General features: G+C 36.1%; 1 protein-coding gene across 1 annotated transcript in view; it reads left to right on the forward strand.

The window, feature by feature from the left end:
- LOC134797165 (B-cell lymphoma/leukemia 11A) overlaps positions 1-6,672 on the forward strand; it is a 53,837-nt gene extending 47,165 nt beyond the window's left edge. Inside the window, exon 5 of the mRNA XM_063769419.1 lies at positions 2,933-6,672. Within this exon, the coding sequence (XP_063625489.1) occupies positions 2,933-4,926 (1,994 nt within the window). The 3' untranslated portion in view covers positions 4,927-6,672. The remainder of the gene's footprint in view (positions 1-2,932) is intronic.
- Positions 6,673-19,382: the final 12,710 nt, after the last annotated feature.

Below are 19,382 nucleotides of genomic sequence, written 5' to 3' on the forward strand. Positions count from 1 at the left end.
TCTTATCGAACAATCGATTTAAATTACGGCTCGGTCTGTAATCGGTGTAATCCGGCATCGATCGCTGTAAGCCGGGACCGCTACTAAGTTCGTTGTTGACCGTACTTACGACACACGTCTAAAGTGACAAGTACTGGTAGAAGACACACTGACGTTTAAAAAAAAAAATCTGTAACTGTATTTTACTTACTTATTTTTACTAGCTTGTCTAGAACATTTAGTGTATAAATAAATATAGTATTCTTAAATGCTAATATATTTGCTTCTTTATTGTGGGACGTACCACATTACTATCTATAAATTGTATAAAGAGATGTCAATCACAATTAAAAAATCAACAATGATCAACTCTGGTCAACGGACTCGCATCTTTGGATTGCCGGGCCAACGCGTTACCAATTTTATATTAATTAAAATTAGGATTCCATAAAAATCTTTATTGCTAACGTGCAATTTTGTCAGCGTAGTTAAAAACTTCATCATATTTTACACGAAGTATAAATCATATAATAAAACAATGTAATGTGCTGTAAAACAAAATAAACTGAGGTATGCTAACGCTGTAGGTAGAAGTAAGAAAATTGATTTATACATTATTCAAAAGAAAAATGCAATCGAATTGACGGGAAATGGAAAGTCACGGAAATGAGAATTTATTCTTCTTTTTCTGCAGTCTCTACCTTGATGACCAGACACAATGAACAATGCTATTAAAGGTCATAATATTTATGAGTTGTATTTCTATGAACGGTAAAATTTTAATAAATACCTATAGATTTTTGTACGTGTATTTTCAGCACTTGGCATATGCTACTTCATTGTTACAATTATTAATAAAAATAATTAAACTGAATCAATAAATAATGTAAGTGGCGATAATATACAGGCTGGCCGAAAACTTTTAATATGGGACCAATCCCCATCGCGAAAAAAAAATTTGGCTGTTTCATACATTTTGGCCGGTCCATATTCTATGGGAGGGTAAATTTTTTTTTCACGATTTTCGGGTTGGTCCCATAGTAAAAGTTGCTCAGTTTAATCCCAAAACCTCCCTGGTAACGGGAATGCAGTTATTTTTTGGCCACCCTGTAATAGGGTAATTTTTTTTAAATTAACAACTACTGATACTGTTACCTACCGATGTTCACTTTTTTCATTGGATTGAATAAATAAATACCTATTGTGTAACATCAATAAACATCATAATATTCGGTATTAAAGCTGCCTTAAAACAATATTTTTCTCAAGCGCTCTAAAGCGAAACAAATAGATACATAACGCCTAATGTACCTACCTATTTACCAAAAATAAATTCGAAGCATTAATTCAATGGTACAAGAAAATCTGGCCGGCACCAATTTGACCGTTACAATTCAATAAGCATCTTAACAGTCCGATGTTATCGCCGCGCCCACTAGTGCTGTTATCGTTGGGAACTGGCACATCGATACAAAATTACGCATTTATAAGGTATCGCGTATTAGTCATCTTAGTGCTGAAACCGGCTTCTTTGATAAGATTTTTTAAGTGAGGAGTAAGATATTTGAGCCCATTGCCACAATAAAATTTGCACAAGTACCTGACTTCTATTGTACTTATTTTATTGTGCAAAACAGTTTTATTAAATCAATTAGTATCGTAAAAATTAACAAGCAGGAAGACTAGTGTGCATAAAAACGGTATCTTGAAAATACTAATGGTAGGTATCCTAACGCAACGAATAGTATAACTCAGTTTTGGATCAACAGAACTGTAATGTGTAGTTATTCTGCAAAGGGACATAATTTTAATTATTACGTTTATTAGAATTTGTGGTAGGTGTTGGTAAATCCATATATTGACAATAAGAAAATTAGGTAACAACTTATCTTTTAATACGTTACCTTTATTTGGTTACTAAGTAATTACTAATTTTAATCTAAACTGTATCTAGATTGCTTTTTGATACTTACCAAAAATGTTTCCTTTCAAAAACTAATTTTAACTACCATAGAAAATGTGTTATTAAAAATAGGTTACATTATGTCCCAACACTAGTTGAGAACGTTATTGTCTCCACAATAAAATGTGGCCCGCGCTCACAATGAGCAATCAAATTACTGTCAAAACTCCGCCTTGCTCGGCCGGTGCTTGACCAAGCGTCCACTGCGTAACTTCTGAGCTTGAACATTAGGAAACAATAGTTTATTTTTTTATTGTTTTGACTAGTCGATACTAAACGAATTAAATTAATCAATTTTTTTTTATCCGTTTCTATATTAATCATAAGTGATATATTACATGTTTCGTAGTCTTACTTGTTGCGAATCAAATTTTTTTTGTCTATAGGTGTACCTTTTATTTTACTGAATTGAATCCAAAGTAAACATACAAACTGTTAGCAGATCAGTACCTACAAGTAAAAAAAGACTAGTAAGGAATAATAAACAGTAGGTAATTGATCTTTTTGGTCCTATTCAGCATGTTATATGTACCTTATATTTCTCTCGTAAACCTAAATAAAATGAAATTCTTAAACTTATCACTGGTAATCCAAACTGCACATGTTACAATCTCCAGACACCATATGAAATATGAAAATTAAACACTCAGGCGTTTTTTTTTTTCTCATCCGGGATAATGTTACATAGATTTCAATATCAACAGTGGGCCGGTACGTGATCCCGGCCCCTTATATTTCATAAGATTTTAGAGGTGCATGAATCTTGCGGGACACGGAGGAGCGATCATTCACGGCCGCCGACGTACCCGGCCCTCGGACCTTCTGATTAGCATGCGCGCCACGCACACTCCCTAGGCCCAACACTACGATATGTGAGAGCTATTACTAGACACTTTGCCCGTGTTAATATTGCTGTAAATCTTCTATTGGAAACCTTTCCCCTAAGAGATTAGTTTTCACATTTTTAAAGTTTGTTTTCTTTGCCCACAGAGCCGAGCAACTACGTGTGCTCCACTTGCAAGGCGCGCGTGCATTCGGCGTGGAGGCTGCTGCAGCACGTGCAGCATGTCCATGGAGTCAAGATATACGTGGATAACGCTCCACAGCAACATCTTAATAAGCAGAACCATTCCTCGTCGAGCACATCTTCTTCGAGTTCGGGGTGCTCATCAACTGGCGCGCCGCTCCCGCCACCGTCGCTTCGCCACCACCCGTTACTACCTCCTCCGGATATGCATTCGCCTTTCGGAGTCAGTGGTCTCTTAAGAATGCCACTCCCGGGAAGCTTACCACCGCTGGCTCATCCCTCAGTTCCTCCCGCACCACTTTTCGCGCGACCAAACCATCACGACCATAGGTTCAGGATGGAGCAACTGGTATCAGAGCAATTTCGCCACCATGGGATCAATTTGGCTGCGGCCGCGGCAGCAGTAGCGGCCAACTCCCTCCCACCTCACCAACCGTTCCCGTCACCGGCAGACCGACCACCCGTCATACCGACGTCGGTCTCCTCTCGGGACAGAGTACCTCCAGTATCACAACCACTATCACTTGAACCCCAGCTGGATTTTTACTCGCAGCGCTTGCGGCAACTGGCCGGTACGACCAGTCCAGGGGCGGCCACAGGCAATTCGAGCTCTCCTAGCCCCAGGAAGCATTCGCCGCCGTTCGCTTCCCCGTCGCCCTCCCGAGTCGGCCAGACTCCACCGGTGGGCGCCGGACCCGGGACGGTGGACGCGCCCCGCGACGCTTCGAGGCCTCATAGCTCGACGTCGCCGGAGCGCCGCGCGGAGCCGCCGATCGCGGACGCGCCTCCCGATCGCCCGTCTTCGACTCCGTCTGCAAAACGCAATAATGACGAGGCTGTACATTCCTGTGAGTTCTGCGGAAAGAAGTTCCGCTTCGAGAATAATTTAATGGTGCATCGCCGCACACATACCGGCGAGAAACCGTACAAATGTAGTGAATGCGATGAAGCGTTTGAGAAAGTTTCCAAATTAAAAAGGCACATGAAAGTGCATAGGGGAACTGATGCCAATACAGAAGATGGAGAGTCGGGTGGTGACACCGGTGAGGATGACTCAGATGAAGATCTAGAAGACGAGGAATTAGATGGTGAGGAAGACGAGGAGAATGAGGATGGCGAGGACGTTGAGGAAGCTGAGGACTTAACTGTATCAAATAGCAGTGCTCCTTCCGCACCACCCCGAAAACAATCTCTTCCTCTACCCGCTCATCCTCCTTCCGCTTCCGTTGTTGGTGAACTAATGGATAAATTCGGTTTATCAAACATTGCTCAATACAGCGAAGCTTTCAAACAGGCATTACAGGAATCGGGAAACTCGCTTAAATGGCAACTGGCAAAGGACCGTGACAATAACAATGGTCCTTCCAGCGACAAGCCAAACGGCATGCCTCCCACTGCTGCATTACGGCTAAAAGAAGAATTCGCAAAAATGCCGCCGCAACCACACCCTTTGTTTAATCCTTTTGAAAATCCGTTTGATGCTTCCAAGCGGATGAAGTTAGATATGGAACGAGGTGAGGGTTGGTGGCTGCCAACGTTACACGCACAACGACCACCTGAAAATATTTTCGATGGCCTCAAAAACACCAATGGTCTCTTACAAAACCCTCTCTTGAAGTCAAAAGAAGGACGTCGAAATGACACTTGCGAATACTGTGGGAAGGTATTTAAGAACTGCTCAAATCTGACAGTCCACAGGCGATCTCATACTGGTGAAAAACCCTATAAGTGTGAGTTATGTTCGTATGCGTGCGCTCAGAGCTCCAAGTTGACCAGACACATGAAGACGCACGGTCGTTTGGGAAAGGACGTGTACCGCTGCCGGTTTTGTGAGATGCCCTTCTCAGTACCGTCAACACTCGAGAAGCACATGCGTAAGTGCGTCGTGAATCAGAGTAACGGTGCACCATTAGCTTTGTCCGACGACTCGAACGCGTGTCGAGAAGAGGCCTCGTGACTCTACCCGTGGGGTGGTCTCCGCCTACCGCCGCCTGCGCCGCCCAGCCAGATATTTTAGGCCTAAAATCGTTGCGTTTCTTACCGCTTGAATCACACTAACGTTCTAGTCTTAAGAATTGAATTGGTTGGCGAATGATTGCAATATTAGCCCGAGAGCTTCCGCACCGAAGGGCATTAATTTTATTTATATCTTAAGTGACATATCGTATAGGCCTGAGCTGAACCAGTGTTGAGCAGTTCCCGTTGCATTGTTAATGTTAGTTTGCGAATTATGTTTTTATTTTGAGGCTGTACTGTTCATTTTCAATGATCTTTAAATGTTACATTCGATTGATCTTTGTTTGACATGTTTTAATTTATAGAAAATGTGGAAACCAATGCCAAAGTTAAGCTATGTTGATTTAATGTATGGTTTAGTTGTAAGCTGTATAGTGTCAATTATGAATAGATTTTTCCAGTATTTTCTTAGGATCTTCATAGTTCGGTGTAGCATGTACGTGTTTGGAAGTAAGTTGTTTGGTATTTTTCGGGTTTACTGTACAATAATAAGCAAATGTTTCCTATCTTAGTTAAGACCTTGTAAATATTAGATATAAGTATAATATGTAAATCGAGTACCTATTGATGTTCATATTTATAGAAGACAAGATGTTTCGGAAATTATAGAAAATAAATAAACGAAATTTGGAAAATACGGTGAGTTTCCTGTAATCGATATTTTAAGTATTGTAGAAAGCAAAATTGGAATCGATTTGAAGTGTACCTACGTGTTATTAGTAATTGCGTATTTCTAAATTTAATTAGTGTTTAAATTAATCAAAATGAATCTATGGGAGAAGCATTAGACCTTAGTTTCATGTTCGAGTCGAGCCGACGAGAGCTAGTTTCTTTGTTAAGACTGAAAAATAATTCCAGTTTTGTTTTTAAAGACGTTTTCGTGATTTATGGAACCTTTCACTCGTACCTAAATTAGTCCAAGTGTGAAATCTTTCAGTATACGTACTTAATGTAAATTATGATAGAATTTATATTAGATAAATATGTAAGGAAATTATAGAAGTGTTTTGTCTCCAGTCGTGATGTCTATGGTATTCAAATTGTTTAAGGCCTCTTCAGTTTACTTGGTTTGATGTTTTTGATCTTATTATGTTAAGATTTGAAGCAAACCTTGTCTGGACAGGTCTTAGGCACGTTATTCTGTTTTCTCTTACATTCAGTCAAACTGTCATTTCTATCACTTAGGTACATTGTTAGAATAACTCTTTGCATTTCCCGATGTTAATCTTCATAAAAGATCTTTTAATAAGTCAGTGAATAAAACTTTTATGTAGCGAAATTAATATGTTTTCAAATAAAGCTTTATTTACTGACTCATAATTTCATACACCGCTTGCTCAATATTTTAGTTATCACATAGGTAGTTGGAGCTTATATTATCTCGTTTTTTGAAACCGACAAATTTTCAAACATCAAATTAAAAGCACACATCAAATTCTAACGATAAAACCCTGAAAAATTGACGGTCTCAAAAAAACAGTAAAAATCGATAGCATGTATTGATAATGTAAAAAAATACCACTGTATTGAATTTCCTTGATATGAACGACATACGGAGACAAAATAGTAAAACAAAAAAACACTAAGACAAATTTTATTGTGTAACAACGTGAAATATGAACTGTTTTTATTATATTTCATTTTTATTATTTTTATTTCAATAAATATCCACGATTTGTTAATCAAATTCTCTGTTTTCATTTAACCCCTTTAGCTCGTAACGTGACCAATCAAAATTTGCCTCATTCTTTCTGAAAATCGAGATCTATCCAATCACATTTTGTATCTTTTGTATCAAACCGATATTATTAATATGATATTGGAATCACAACTGTCATTCGCGAGTTCATTTCGCTCAGACTTTTCCGCACAAGTATTAGGGCGAGCGAGACGCCCGCGCGAACGACGGCTTACTGATATGATTCCAATATCATTTTAATATCGGTTTGATTTCAGTGCACTAAATAATATAATACGTACTCACTCGGAGCAGTGCACGTTCGAATTGGCCTGTTAGGAATGATCTCTCAAATGTGACTTTCTACTACCTCGGTTCTTTATGGTCTGAAAGTAATTTTTATTTCATCGGGTTCGAATCCTGGTGAAGTCATTTATTTGTACATATTAATCACGAATACGTATTTTGATTCTGAGTTATAGATGATATAAATCTAAGTATGTCACCTAGAACCAATTTGGTTCTTGCTTAGTTGGGGTACTTGGGGTACGGCCGATCTGTGTAAGATTGTCCCCAAACATTAAGGTGGTGGTACTGGTGCTCGATGCGGTCCCAGTACATGTCATCTTGAAACTGAAGTCATTGTCAATAGAGGTGACAGCAGGGTGTCATCTATTGGGCATTAGCATGTCGAGCACTAGTACCTTACAATGTTAATGCTCGGCCCGGCCCTTAATGACGTTCCGTTGTTGTTGTTTTATACCTGCCCCTCCCCCGCTGTACCTTCGGTATCCATCATCAGAATCAGCTCGATGTCATCATAATACTGCATCATCACCAGTCTTTTGTGAGTATTTATGCCTGAGCCCGATCGACGACCAGGAATAGGTATGCTCTAATTTATCAAACATAGTACAGACAGCAATTTTAAACGACTCAATCAGAGGCAGTATTAGAGGTTCTATTTCGCTCGTAGATTCGAAAATCAAATTAAAAATGATGTGCAGTGCAGTGCTGTCATATGACTGATTAAATAAAGGAATTTGGACTTATTTTAACAATATACAGGGTAATTCATGAGACGTGAGCAGGACTAAGCCTACACACTCGATGAATGTGAATATACCGTTCTCCAACGTGTTTAAGTGATACCACACTTTTTTCCTGTTTTTTAACTTTTTATGAACTAAAAGTTTAATTGTCTAATCATGGTCACCCTACAATGCCTAATTAATAGAGATGATACCTTTTTATCTTTTTAACCGTTATAACAGCAATTAACCAGACTGATGACATTCAATTTGACACTGGTCACGGATAAAGTAAAGAGTATCGATATTTGTATTCTAATTGTAGGGTGACTATGCATGTTGTCAATAATTTAAAACTTTTTGTTATCAATACAAAAAAAAAATCTAATATTGGTACGAAACAGTATAGTTTATCATTTACGTAATGCGTAGGGTTGATTCTGCTCACGTCTTCTAAATCACCCTGTATTAAAAACATTTTCCGAAATCGGGCCCTACCTCCTTAGGTTACCTACTAAAAAGAAACCCCAGAAGCCTTCAGAAGCTTGCAATTGTAAAATAAACAAAAATCCAATCAAATATGTAAAAAAACGATCGATTGTTAATAAAATCAAGTGACAAGCTCTCATAGAATGGGACCTGGCTTTTCAGTTTTCATACAACTATTATTGAATAATTTTACGGTTTAGACACACTTGTTTTAAGTCACTCGCGCGACATGTTTCAATATTAGTATATGTTATTAATCAATAATATATTAGTATGTCTCACAACAGTTTAAATTCGATTTCATACAACTGTTGAACAGGGCTGACAACGCGCATGTAACACGATTAAAGTTGCAGACGTCCATTAGCTACGGTGACATCTTACCATCAGTACGGCCGTATGCTTGTTTTCCACCGACGTAGTTTATAAAAATATATACAATTTTCGAAATGAAAGTGACATAAATTCTGATATCAAAATGAAAGGTAGGTAGGACTGACAGTCGCCCGGGCGCCTCGCTCGCGCCATAACATAAATATACGGCAAGTAAGCGAAATACACATGATTTAGACATCATTTTGATGTCAACATGTTAGTTTGAATTGGCCTCATGAGTACCTATGCGAAGCAGCATATATGGTAGCAGTCTCACTTAGGGTCGGTTGCACCAAACCGCCTGACACCGTTAAAGCGTTCGCTAAATTTTATTGTATGGGGAGTTTCATACTACACTGCTGATTGACGTTAATCAGTCCGTTAAATGTGGTTAAAGATAAAAGATAAAGATAAAAAAATAGTTTATTCAAGTAGGCATATTACAATGCGCTTATGAACGTCAAATAAACCTTTACCGGATCCAACCGTACACCTCTGCCCCGAGAAGATTTAATTCGAGAGGTTGGTGCAACTGGCCCTTACTGTGGCTATTTATACTGATTAAGATTACCTAAGGACTGTTCAGTGTACTAAGCGGACACTCTTACACCTCTTTTAATCGGTTAAATAATTTAAAATCAATTGACGTACAGCTCACAACAATATAATTATATTAATTATCAATCCCTTATTCATCAATTATTGCTACATATTTGTCCCCTAATAGTCAAATATTTTTCCCGAACATTCGGCACGATTCGGGAAATGAATTAGAAATTCACTAAATATCAAATAGTAAAGATATGTGACGTTCCACGGCAAAAGGTACCATTGCCCCGGCTGCGGCTGCGAATATTGGAGCGGCGTTAATAATAGCGTAAGCGCCAGCCGCCATAAGAAAAAAAAAATGAAAATGAAAGTTTATTGGTAACAATTGTTACAAGTCTGTTTAGTTAAATAGTACATTTAGTATAGTTTAGGTAGGTGTAAGTTACCTTTTACCGTGGAACGTCACATATCTTTACTATTTCATATCTAGTGAATCTCTAATTCATTTCCCGAATCGCGCCGATTGCAAGTTAGTTCTGCAATTACGGTGCACAGGCTAGTATTCACTGCGAAAAATCGTAAATATGTACAAATCTCTCAAATTAAACGTGAACCAAATAATTAAAACATTTGGAGAGCATCATACGCTTGAAGATTTTACAAAATAAATTGAACAGTCCTTATTCTTTCAGGAGGTTGTTCTTTAAATAATGTTATAAAACTTTAGTTTTTCGGAAAATGTATTCACGTCATCTTGAATAATAATAATCTATAACCAAAATTCTGTGAAGTCGAACATTTATATAACTCAATAACTTTAATAATAGATAAGTACCTACACAAATATACATTGAACATTTTTTACTTTATTCGATTGAAATAAAAATTAACTATATTACTGTAAAACTAGGCACCAATAAAATATGAATAGCCTCATTCAGCAGTTTGAAAAGTCTAAGACATTCAACGGAGCTTGCAACTCGGTGTTACTAGCGCCATCTACCGTCGAGTAGCGGAAACTAGCGGAGGGTTGAAACTTGTTGGAAAAGTTTTGGCGCGTGGTCCAAAGTAAAACGCGACTTGCCTAAGATAAGATAATACAATAACTTATTTATTCGTTTGGTACAATTAGTTTTTAAGTGTACAAAGTTTGCTTTTATAAGTCATTCGATAACTTTTTATATCCATTGTATGTAGGTAAGTACCTATCTGTGTATCTCTGTTGGGCCCTATGGTTGACTGATAAAGAATGCCGTTTGGCATTAAGTCTGTTATTTGCACATTGTTGTATATTTGTCTAACAAAGTTTACATAAAGAAATAAATATATATAGTAGGTAGGTTATAAAAAAATATTAAGAAAATTTAAACTTCTTTTAATTATTAATAAGTTATTAACATGTTATATTTCTGTATGTTCATAACACCTATCGTTATATTTCTATATGTTCATTAAAAATTTAAGTTTTATTTTTATTATCAGATACATAATAATTAATTTGATTATTTAAGCTACCGTTCATGGTACCTATAATTATTTAGTATGTTACATTATAATTATTACTTTTGTTTTACTTTTCCCCCCCTTTTCTTTCGTACAGTTAAAAAAACAATGAAAACTTTACCCTTTTCTTTCAAATATTAAAATGGAATTCATAATAAAACAAGTAGGTACCAAAGTTGTAGCAAATGTTTCTAGGTCGATAGTTTTAGTGGTAAACATTTTTTCAAACTTTTAATTTGGTTTATTAGAAATTACCCAAGTCTTATAAGATTTTAAGGTTCAAACTTTTAAGCACATCGATTGGTGACCTATTAGTACTATCAGATTCCAGTAGATGGCGTAATTAATACATTGTCTATTGCATACTAGATGTCGCTAGTATGGAAGTTGAAGTTAGTCTCAGAAAATAAGATTGCAATAAAACAGCAATAAGATTATTTTCAAGGAAACTGATAAAAATACTAGATAAAATAAATAATAAATAGATATGATTATCTGCATTTTTCCAGCAAAACTAAAAGGAAGGATATTACAATACTTAAATGATTTTAGCCAGTGCTTGTTTGTAACCTATCCTTAATACCTTTTATGTTAAAGTAGTGTATCGTAACACCCCTGGAGTTGCAGGTGTAGGCTACGATGACCGCTTACCATCAGACGGGCTGTATGCTGGAGTACCTAAATGTTCTATAATTTTTATATTTAATACAGGCATCAGATCAAATAGAAAATAAGATTATATTTATTTTAAGTGCGAATTCAATTCAAAACTGTGTGGCCAAAATACAACTGGGTAGAAGTTCTATTCCCTTACTCAATCCACTCAGACATGCCAGTTTAGTTTTATTATTAGAGTGATCTCCAATCATCCATAGTTAAAAGAATCTATTACCTTTATTTTTTATGACGACAGAAACTTTCCATTTCCAAATAGGAAAACTTTCAAGCACTTAATTGGAAGCATTTTGATTCTAAACAAATGATTTCAACTCTCATACCTCATACACCTAGGGAGGTGCAGAATTTTATTTTAGGTACAGTACCAAAGGTATATCCAACTTAATAGGAACGATATGCAACTAAATATTTGTAATATTGATTGACATAAATCAAAATTTTCGTAATTGGTTTAACTTACTTATTAAGTTTTTACCGCTCAGAGATCTTCAAATCACAACTTATAATTATATTATTATTATGTAGTAATGAGATAATACGACAGATAACAATACATTTCCTATTTAACATCAAAGTAAACATAATCTCATTATAAACACCCCGCCACCCTTTAACTCCTCATACGACAAAAATCCAACAAGAATATTAACCCCTCGATAGCCCGAGGGAAATTCCAGTTGGACATAAACACCCAATCGTCCGATAAGACCCGATAACCCGTGTGCGAGTGACCAATGGGCACGGGGCATTGGACAGTGAGAGCCACGCCCCGCTGGACAACGGGCAGTGGGGGCCATTTGGGGTTGAATTAGTTTTTAATATTTGGAGTGTATCAGTGAAAGTTCTATTGATTTTTGCGTTTAGTTCAGAAAGTTTTAATCGATAGGTAAGGGTGAAGTGTATCAAAAGGTGTTTAATAAAACACAATTCAAGGTGTGTTTAATGTATTACATTGTTAGATTGTTACCTAATATATCTTAAAACAATATTTTTAAGTTATAAAAAATATACCTACTATAACATATAATACCTACACTTGTTCGCGTCATATAGGTACACGAGCCATATATAGATTTTAGGAAAGAGTTATTAATAATATTACAATATGTACCTATAATGTAACTGTAAAATTATCTTGATCAAACTCGCGATATAAAAATAAAAACTTGCTTGAAACATTTATTGAAGAATATATCTACAGTTTCCTACCCGAAACTTTATTAACAAGCTTTAAAAACATTGCAAATTTATTATTATTATTTTATGGTAAAATCTATTGCATCGGTTCATAATAATGAATTTTGACCATCTGCTATTTTAACAATGCAGCTTTTGCGAATGGTTTTTGCAACATTACAAGGGTTGTTACTAAAAAACCTGTTTTATATTTGCATTCATAACTTTTACATAGGCACCGGTTTTCAAATGAATCCAAGTACTTATTCAAATATTATAGATTCGTTTATTACGTACTGACTCTCATATTTCACCAACTGAACAAACATTTTCTGTAGGTGTGCAAAACTAAACGGTTATTTATGAATGCTTACCTATATACTGAATTAAAGTGTGGACTGTAAAAATAACTAAGCATAGTTATAAAGTTTTGCCGTTATCAATTATCATTAAAACCAAAATATTACTTTGCTAATCTTTGCTATTTTGGTTTTAATAAATATGGATTTCCGCAAAGCAGCGCCTGATTCTATTCACTATTTGCCGTTATCATTGAAACAAATACGTTTTAAATAAGGAAATACGACAACTTACATAGGGTTAAAATATATTCTTTGGCTATCAAAATCTTTAAATAATTTAATTAAAGGTAATTACTTACTATTAGGGTAACTTCTTAATTATTCCTCAAACGACGTATTGTATCAAATAAGAAAACTTATTTAATCATAGGCAGGTATTACCTAATAATAATATAAGCAGTTATGCAATTTCTAACAAATCAGTAACCCGCTTACAAAATACTCAACATTTATGACACATCATTCCAAACAAATAACTTATCGACACATCAACACTAACCATAAAAATAACACGAGACACATGTTTCACAAATACAGTATTATTATGAGAAAATACCGTTTTAGGGCACGCGTTTACAGAAAACGGGAATGGGTCGCTGGGGTCAGCAGGGGCGCAAGGAAAGGGTTGAGCCCCAACTGGCCATGTGGCAGCGCGTGGGTTGAGCGGGTAGAGTGGTGTATTATGTATATTCCTAACGTATTTACCTACCTATAAGCATTTTTGATTTATTTATTGTAGGTATCTAAGTTATTTTTCTATAGTTTTTCTTTTTTGTAGTATTGCCATAAAGTTTTGTTTTTTCCTACTATTTTTAACGATTATCGAGATGACAAGTATTTCGATAACCCTTTTATTTAGTAGACGAGACGAGATATGTATCATAACTATAAGAACGTAATATACCTACAATGTTTACATGTAACAGGCACTAGCATTTAGTCCTGTAAGGTTAAATAATTCAGGTTTAATTTGCCTAAGTCAGTAAAAGTATGCAAATTCCATACAAATGTTCCTCTTGCCCTGATGTTCTTCTTGCCTCATATGACTTTATACATTTTTATACCAAAATTATTTTTCAAAAAAAATTAACAAATTGGTAAGCTACTTAGATTCCAAACTGTTTTGGTTATTGAACAATTACTTAAGCTTTAAAGCGACAAATTATGTTGATATATATAAACTTTTTAGCTCGACAATTAAAAAAGACGGGTTTTAATTCGTAGCCACTGGTTAGAGCGAAGAAGCAACAATGGCAAGCGCTTATTTTATCGTTTTGCATTCGTTGAGTTACTAACCACCCCAGCCCGAAATAAATATCACTATTGTGAATTTTGCTTGACTTTTCTTACCTTGTAAGTACTAGAGTCAAACAGTATTTGAGCTCAGTCTGAGCGTTAGTTCAGACATTCGCTCCACGCCGCAGTAATTGCCGGTGCAAATGAGACGCGTCACGCAGCCACCGCGCCTGGACCGCCGCACCTTACACTGACAAGCGTCCTTTACTTTACAAAACGTGGCCAATCTTTTGGCCTATCTGTCAGTTACGATTGGCCAGCTTTCAGGCCACCTTATACTAAAATGAATTCTATTTATAGGTGAATAGAATTCATTTTTAGTTTAGGCCGGCCAGTTACTAAAAGTGGCCAGTTACTGGCGAATTACCCTATTGTATAACGCTGCGCAAAAAATGCTGTTAAAGTTTACGTGATTTTTGTGTGAATTTGAAAATTTACGTCAAAGGCGGACGAATGCGGGAAAAGCCGTGCGAAGGGTTAAGTTACCGGTTGTCGGTAAACTAAAGGGAAGTGTCTATGTGTCGGTGACCTGACTTGATCGATGTTTTTCTAGCTTAAGACATCTAACTAATACCAAATGTGATTTTTACGGTTAGGTACACGAGTAGAAATACATTTGACATTATATGGGGCGACGGGGATTGTAACGTGCGTTTTTCCTGCAGAATCGAGCCGACTTTTAAGATTCAGCATAGATCATTGTAAAGAGTAAGAAATATATGAATCCATTCTATACAAACTATAAAGTCAAACAACCGCCTTAGATAAATTGAAAATTTTGCTATTGAGCTAAGTAGATGCCTAAACCAGCTCAATCTTAATGATAATGAGTAGATATCCTTACCACGTCAACTGTGCGCCGCACTTTACAACAAAATGTCTCCCTTTCACCTTCTGCTTTCGCTTGGGTAATCTTATTTCCGTGCCATTCAAAGGATCATAATCTCATTAGCCATAGAGCCAAGGTCCAAACTCCTGAGGCAGATTTGGGGGACTTAAAATGTATTACCTTTTATTGTGATCCTCAACACGGATTAAGAGAGAGCGCGGTTTTGAATTTTGATTCGGATTGTAGCACTGAGGGCCTACCGCGTACCACGTTCGACGTGCTGCCTCTCTGTCACACTTACGTACAAATTTACAAATGCGACAGAGAGGCAACACGTCGAAGTTGGTTCGCGGTAGGCCCTCTGATTTTGACCAGTTTAAAATGAGCTCTCACGTCTTATTGGTCACCTTGTTTCTAATATGCTTGTCTAAGTTTTGGCAAGACTAGAGAGGTCAAATTACGCAGGTGTGTCTGTAACTATGCGCACCTATCTTGCCTATTGCTTTGATTACATTCTACAGAATGGTTTTTAATGAAGATTTTGAATGTTTGAGGCGTGGTTAAGAACAATTTGGAGCCTTTGTGGTGAATTTCTTGAATAAAATTGAGTCCAGTTTTGTGAAACACTTTAGTAATTCGTTTTCTGTAAGTATATTATTAACCTAAGTATTAGCACTGTATTAACTGTCACAAATTTTTCAGGTTATTTGTTGTTAAGCACATTTTGATAATTTAATTATTAATTAGTAAGTAGGTACAAGGTACAACCTACTGAAAGTGTCGTCACTTGTAAGAACTGAAATAAAGGTGCAAATACACGTGGGTGTCTGTAATTCTACCCCTTTGACATTTTTTTCTGTGACTAGATTAATTATTGACGCTGACTATACCTACCTAAATATCTATACCTACATATTTCGAATAAACAAGCGTAGTGGAGAACATTCGTAAAAGCGTGACGCATAAAAAAAATCTGAATCAAAATAAATTCTTACTTTCCATCAACATACAGTTAATCTTAACTTTCTAAACCGCTACCTACTTCGGTCCTACACATTAGTATTTCATCCACCCATACAAAGGTAGACACCCCCGGGGTAAATAACAAAGAAATATATAGCACAAAAGGTTCCGGGAGGGAATGTGGACAATTTTACACGAGTATTTAGAACCCCACTGTCCAACGGTCTCGGAAAATTGCTGAGTTAGGGCTGCCCTTATTTTATCGATGGATTTCCTTTGTGTTTAGGTTTTATTTAACATTGCATATTTTTGTATAATTTTGTATTTTCAGTTACAAATTGTAAATCTATTTATGTAAATAAAACAGAAAGCTACAATAATAAAAAAGTATATTTATTTTTGAAGCGATGTCACGGAATAAACTGGATTACTAAAAATTCCCTTGACTTAGGTTTTACTGATCTGAATATCGATATTTTTTACATTTTACTTTGTTTCTAATTTAATGAACTAGCACGGATAGTTCAAAACTCACATAGCTAGGTAGATGTGTAATTGTGTATACCTTGATTAAGAGCAATCGGATAGGTATTCCACAAAGTAGCAATTTCGAGTCTTGTCCGAAGCGGTGAATTTTTCCATTTTTTCTTTAATATAAAATTAACAATGGGATTTTACTTTGTTTGGTGCAATGAAACACAAGTGGGTAAGAGCATTATAAAATACTTAAATTAAAAACTTATAAATAATTAAATAACAAAAATAGCCATAGTGATCGCTTGGTAAGATGCCTAGAAGGCTAAAATGTATTTGCTTAAGTCAAAGGAAACTTTCAACTATCAAATATGTTTTTTGTCTGTAATCTCTCTCTCCTCAGCATTATTATTCCCATCTGATTGTGGGGTCTGCTTTTCTGGTTTTTTCTCTCCACTTCGCGCGATCGGACGTGTCGTGTACTGAAACATCGCACGCCCACATGTCTTTTGTTTTTTGTCTGTAATATATAGCTATATTCCTATTATTATTTTCTTTGTAGAATTCTATTGTCTCACTGTCACGGGATAATCGATGTAGTTCAAGCTGCCTACCATATCAATATAGAATTTTGTTTCTCAACAAACATACTTTAGTTAGAATTTTCTATTATTTAACGGCCAATTTTAATATTTTCTGTAACCTGCTTGTAATTTGCTAACCAAAATTATTTAAGAGCCAACCTCCCCTAACCCGAATATTGTACAGCGAACAAGTTTTATCGACACCAAAACTATCGATAAACTTCCAACTCGAGACACCATCATCAACACCGCATTCGGAAAATCTACACTTAACCGAAGAGCCAGCCCACCCATTTATCCTTACACTCGTCCTGGGGGGAGGGGGGCTGACTAATTCGGGGGGGCAAAGGGCAACAGCTAAGCGATGTAGCTCTTATTGCCCCTTTGTGAGATTTTTGTACGATTTACACATTTGTTTTGATCTTTGATTTCGGAAGTGTTATAATTAAAAAAAGAGTTTGTCTTTGTTTTCGTCATAGTAGGTATTAATAATAATAAGGTATCCAAGATCTATGCAGGTAGATACTTTTCGATGGCCAAAATAATTATAACGATAGATAGGTCGGATATTAAATATTTAGTAGTAGTAGTAGTAATCACTTTATTGTACACTGTACACAACACAGGTTTACAAAAATAAATTACAGTAATAGTAGTGTGTATTTAAATTGCCATTTTAAAGTTATGTTCGCTTATTTAAAGGTAAGGTTAGGTTTTTTAATTTAATTTTAAAGTATTCAATTTTAAAATGAAATTAAAAAACCTAACCTTACCTAATTAAAGGCCCAACAACACCACAACAACAACACCAGAACAACAACAGAATAGTTATATCCATATTGAAAAATAACCTAAACTGAAAGTTAAAATGAAAAAGAGACAACAGAATTCTAACGAGAAAAACTGACATCAATTCAATAAAGACCCTTTTTTTAAACAATTGACCTCAGTAATTCAAGATTATATTTTCTACCGACTATCAATTCTCACAAGTTAGGTACTTACCTTTCTAAACAATCATTTTAGCAGACGAGCCAAAGTTAACCCAACACCCTCTTTTAACCGCCAAATGTCCACGGCTCTCTCAAAGTAAGGTTCGAAATAAATTACAATCAGCCTTCATACATACCCCCCTCCCCCCAGTAGGAGGGGGTTCCGGGCCATCAGTTTGGCCACGGCAATTCAGATGATGAATTAATCCACCAAATGTGACGGTATCACTTAGCCCTAATGTACGGGTATAATGTTACCCGAAAATTTCGCCCAACCGGGCCTTTAAAATCCCGGTTTAATGTTGTCTTTTGTTTTCTTTATGTGGCACGTTATGCATTGTTCTTAGTTTAAGTTTTTCTTTATGTGGCACGTTATGCATTGTTCTGGTTTAGTTTGAGCCGTATTTTTCAGGGCGATTCAATAAGATGCTTTGGATTTTTACTGACCAATGTACAATACCTTGAATACTTTCTAAAATACATAATTTCAAATTAAACATAATATTAGATGGAAATTCTGTTTCTGATATTTTACTCAAAATGTATTATTTTATAGCTATCGGACACAAATCCTAGATTTACGTTAATAAAAACCATGTTTCAATTTTCCTTGCTTCTCATGTGGACAAATACATACTTACCTATAAAAAACTCACACAAATTACAAAAAAAAAACCTATGAATATATTAATTATAATCATAATCGTTTATTGCAAGCATGGTATTACAAGATGTTCTTTGTTCAATAAGTGACATTATAGCACAGTACAACAAAATAGTGAATGTTAATGACATACACTTAAAGTAACTAACAGATCACACGTCTATATAATTCTACTAAAAATATGTTTCCCTAACAAAGGTGAAAAATCGCTAAAACAGAGCATCTCAATCGCGGCACAGTAACAGTGAAGTGTTCAGAATAAAGGTGTTGTTTTAATTACATTATCAGCACGGCACACGCGCTCGCGTGGGGGTGGACCCTACTCACGGCCTGAAAGACATTCAAATAATAGTCGTTGGAGAAAAGTGGGACGTGAGGGCGGTGGCGGTGGGAACTGGTATTTTGGGAAGTATTTAGTTAGGTTAGTATGTGTAAAAGAATAAAACTTTGCCCTTTAACATAACTTTGCCCACCGCGTCACAGTTCAGTAAAAGCGAAATAACTAACGGCTCGATTCGGAAAATTAATTAGATTTCTACTAGACTTCAACAAGTTACGATACGGATAATTTAAAGATATTTGTAAGATAGATATGTATGTGTATTTGACGTTTCCGCGATTCTGGAGGTCCTCTTGAACGATTTCGACAAGTTATGACTTAGATATCCAAGTCACATCTAGTCGATATCTAATGTAGATCTAGTTGATCTATAAATCGTCTCAAGATCTTGCGATTATCTTGAAATCCGAATAG

This window comes from Cydia splendana, chromosome 14, assembly GCF_910591565.1.
Source record: "Cydia splendana chromosome 14, ilCydSple1.2, whole genome shotgun sequence".
Classification (NCBI taxonomy): Eukaryota; Metazoa; Arthropoda; class Insecta; order Lepidoptera; family Tortricidae; genus Cydia; species Cydia splendana.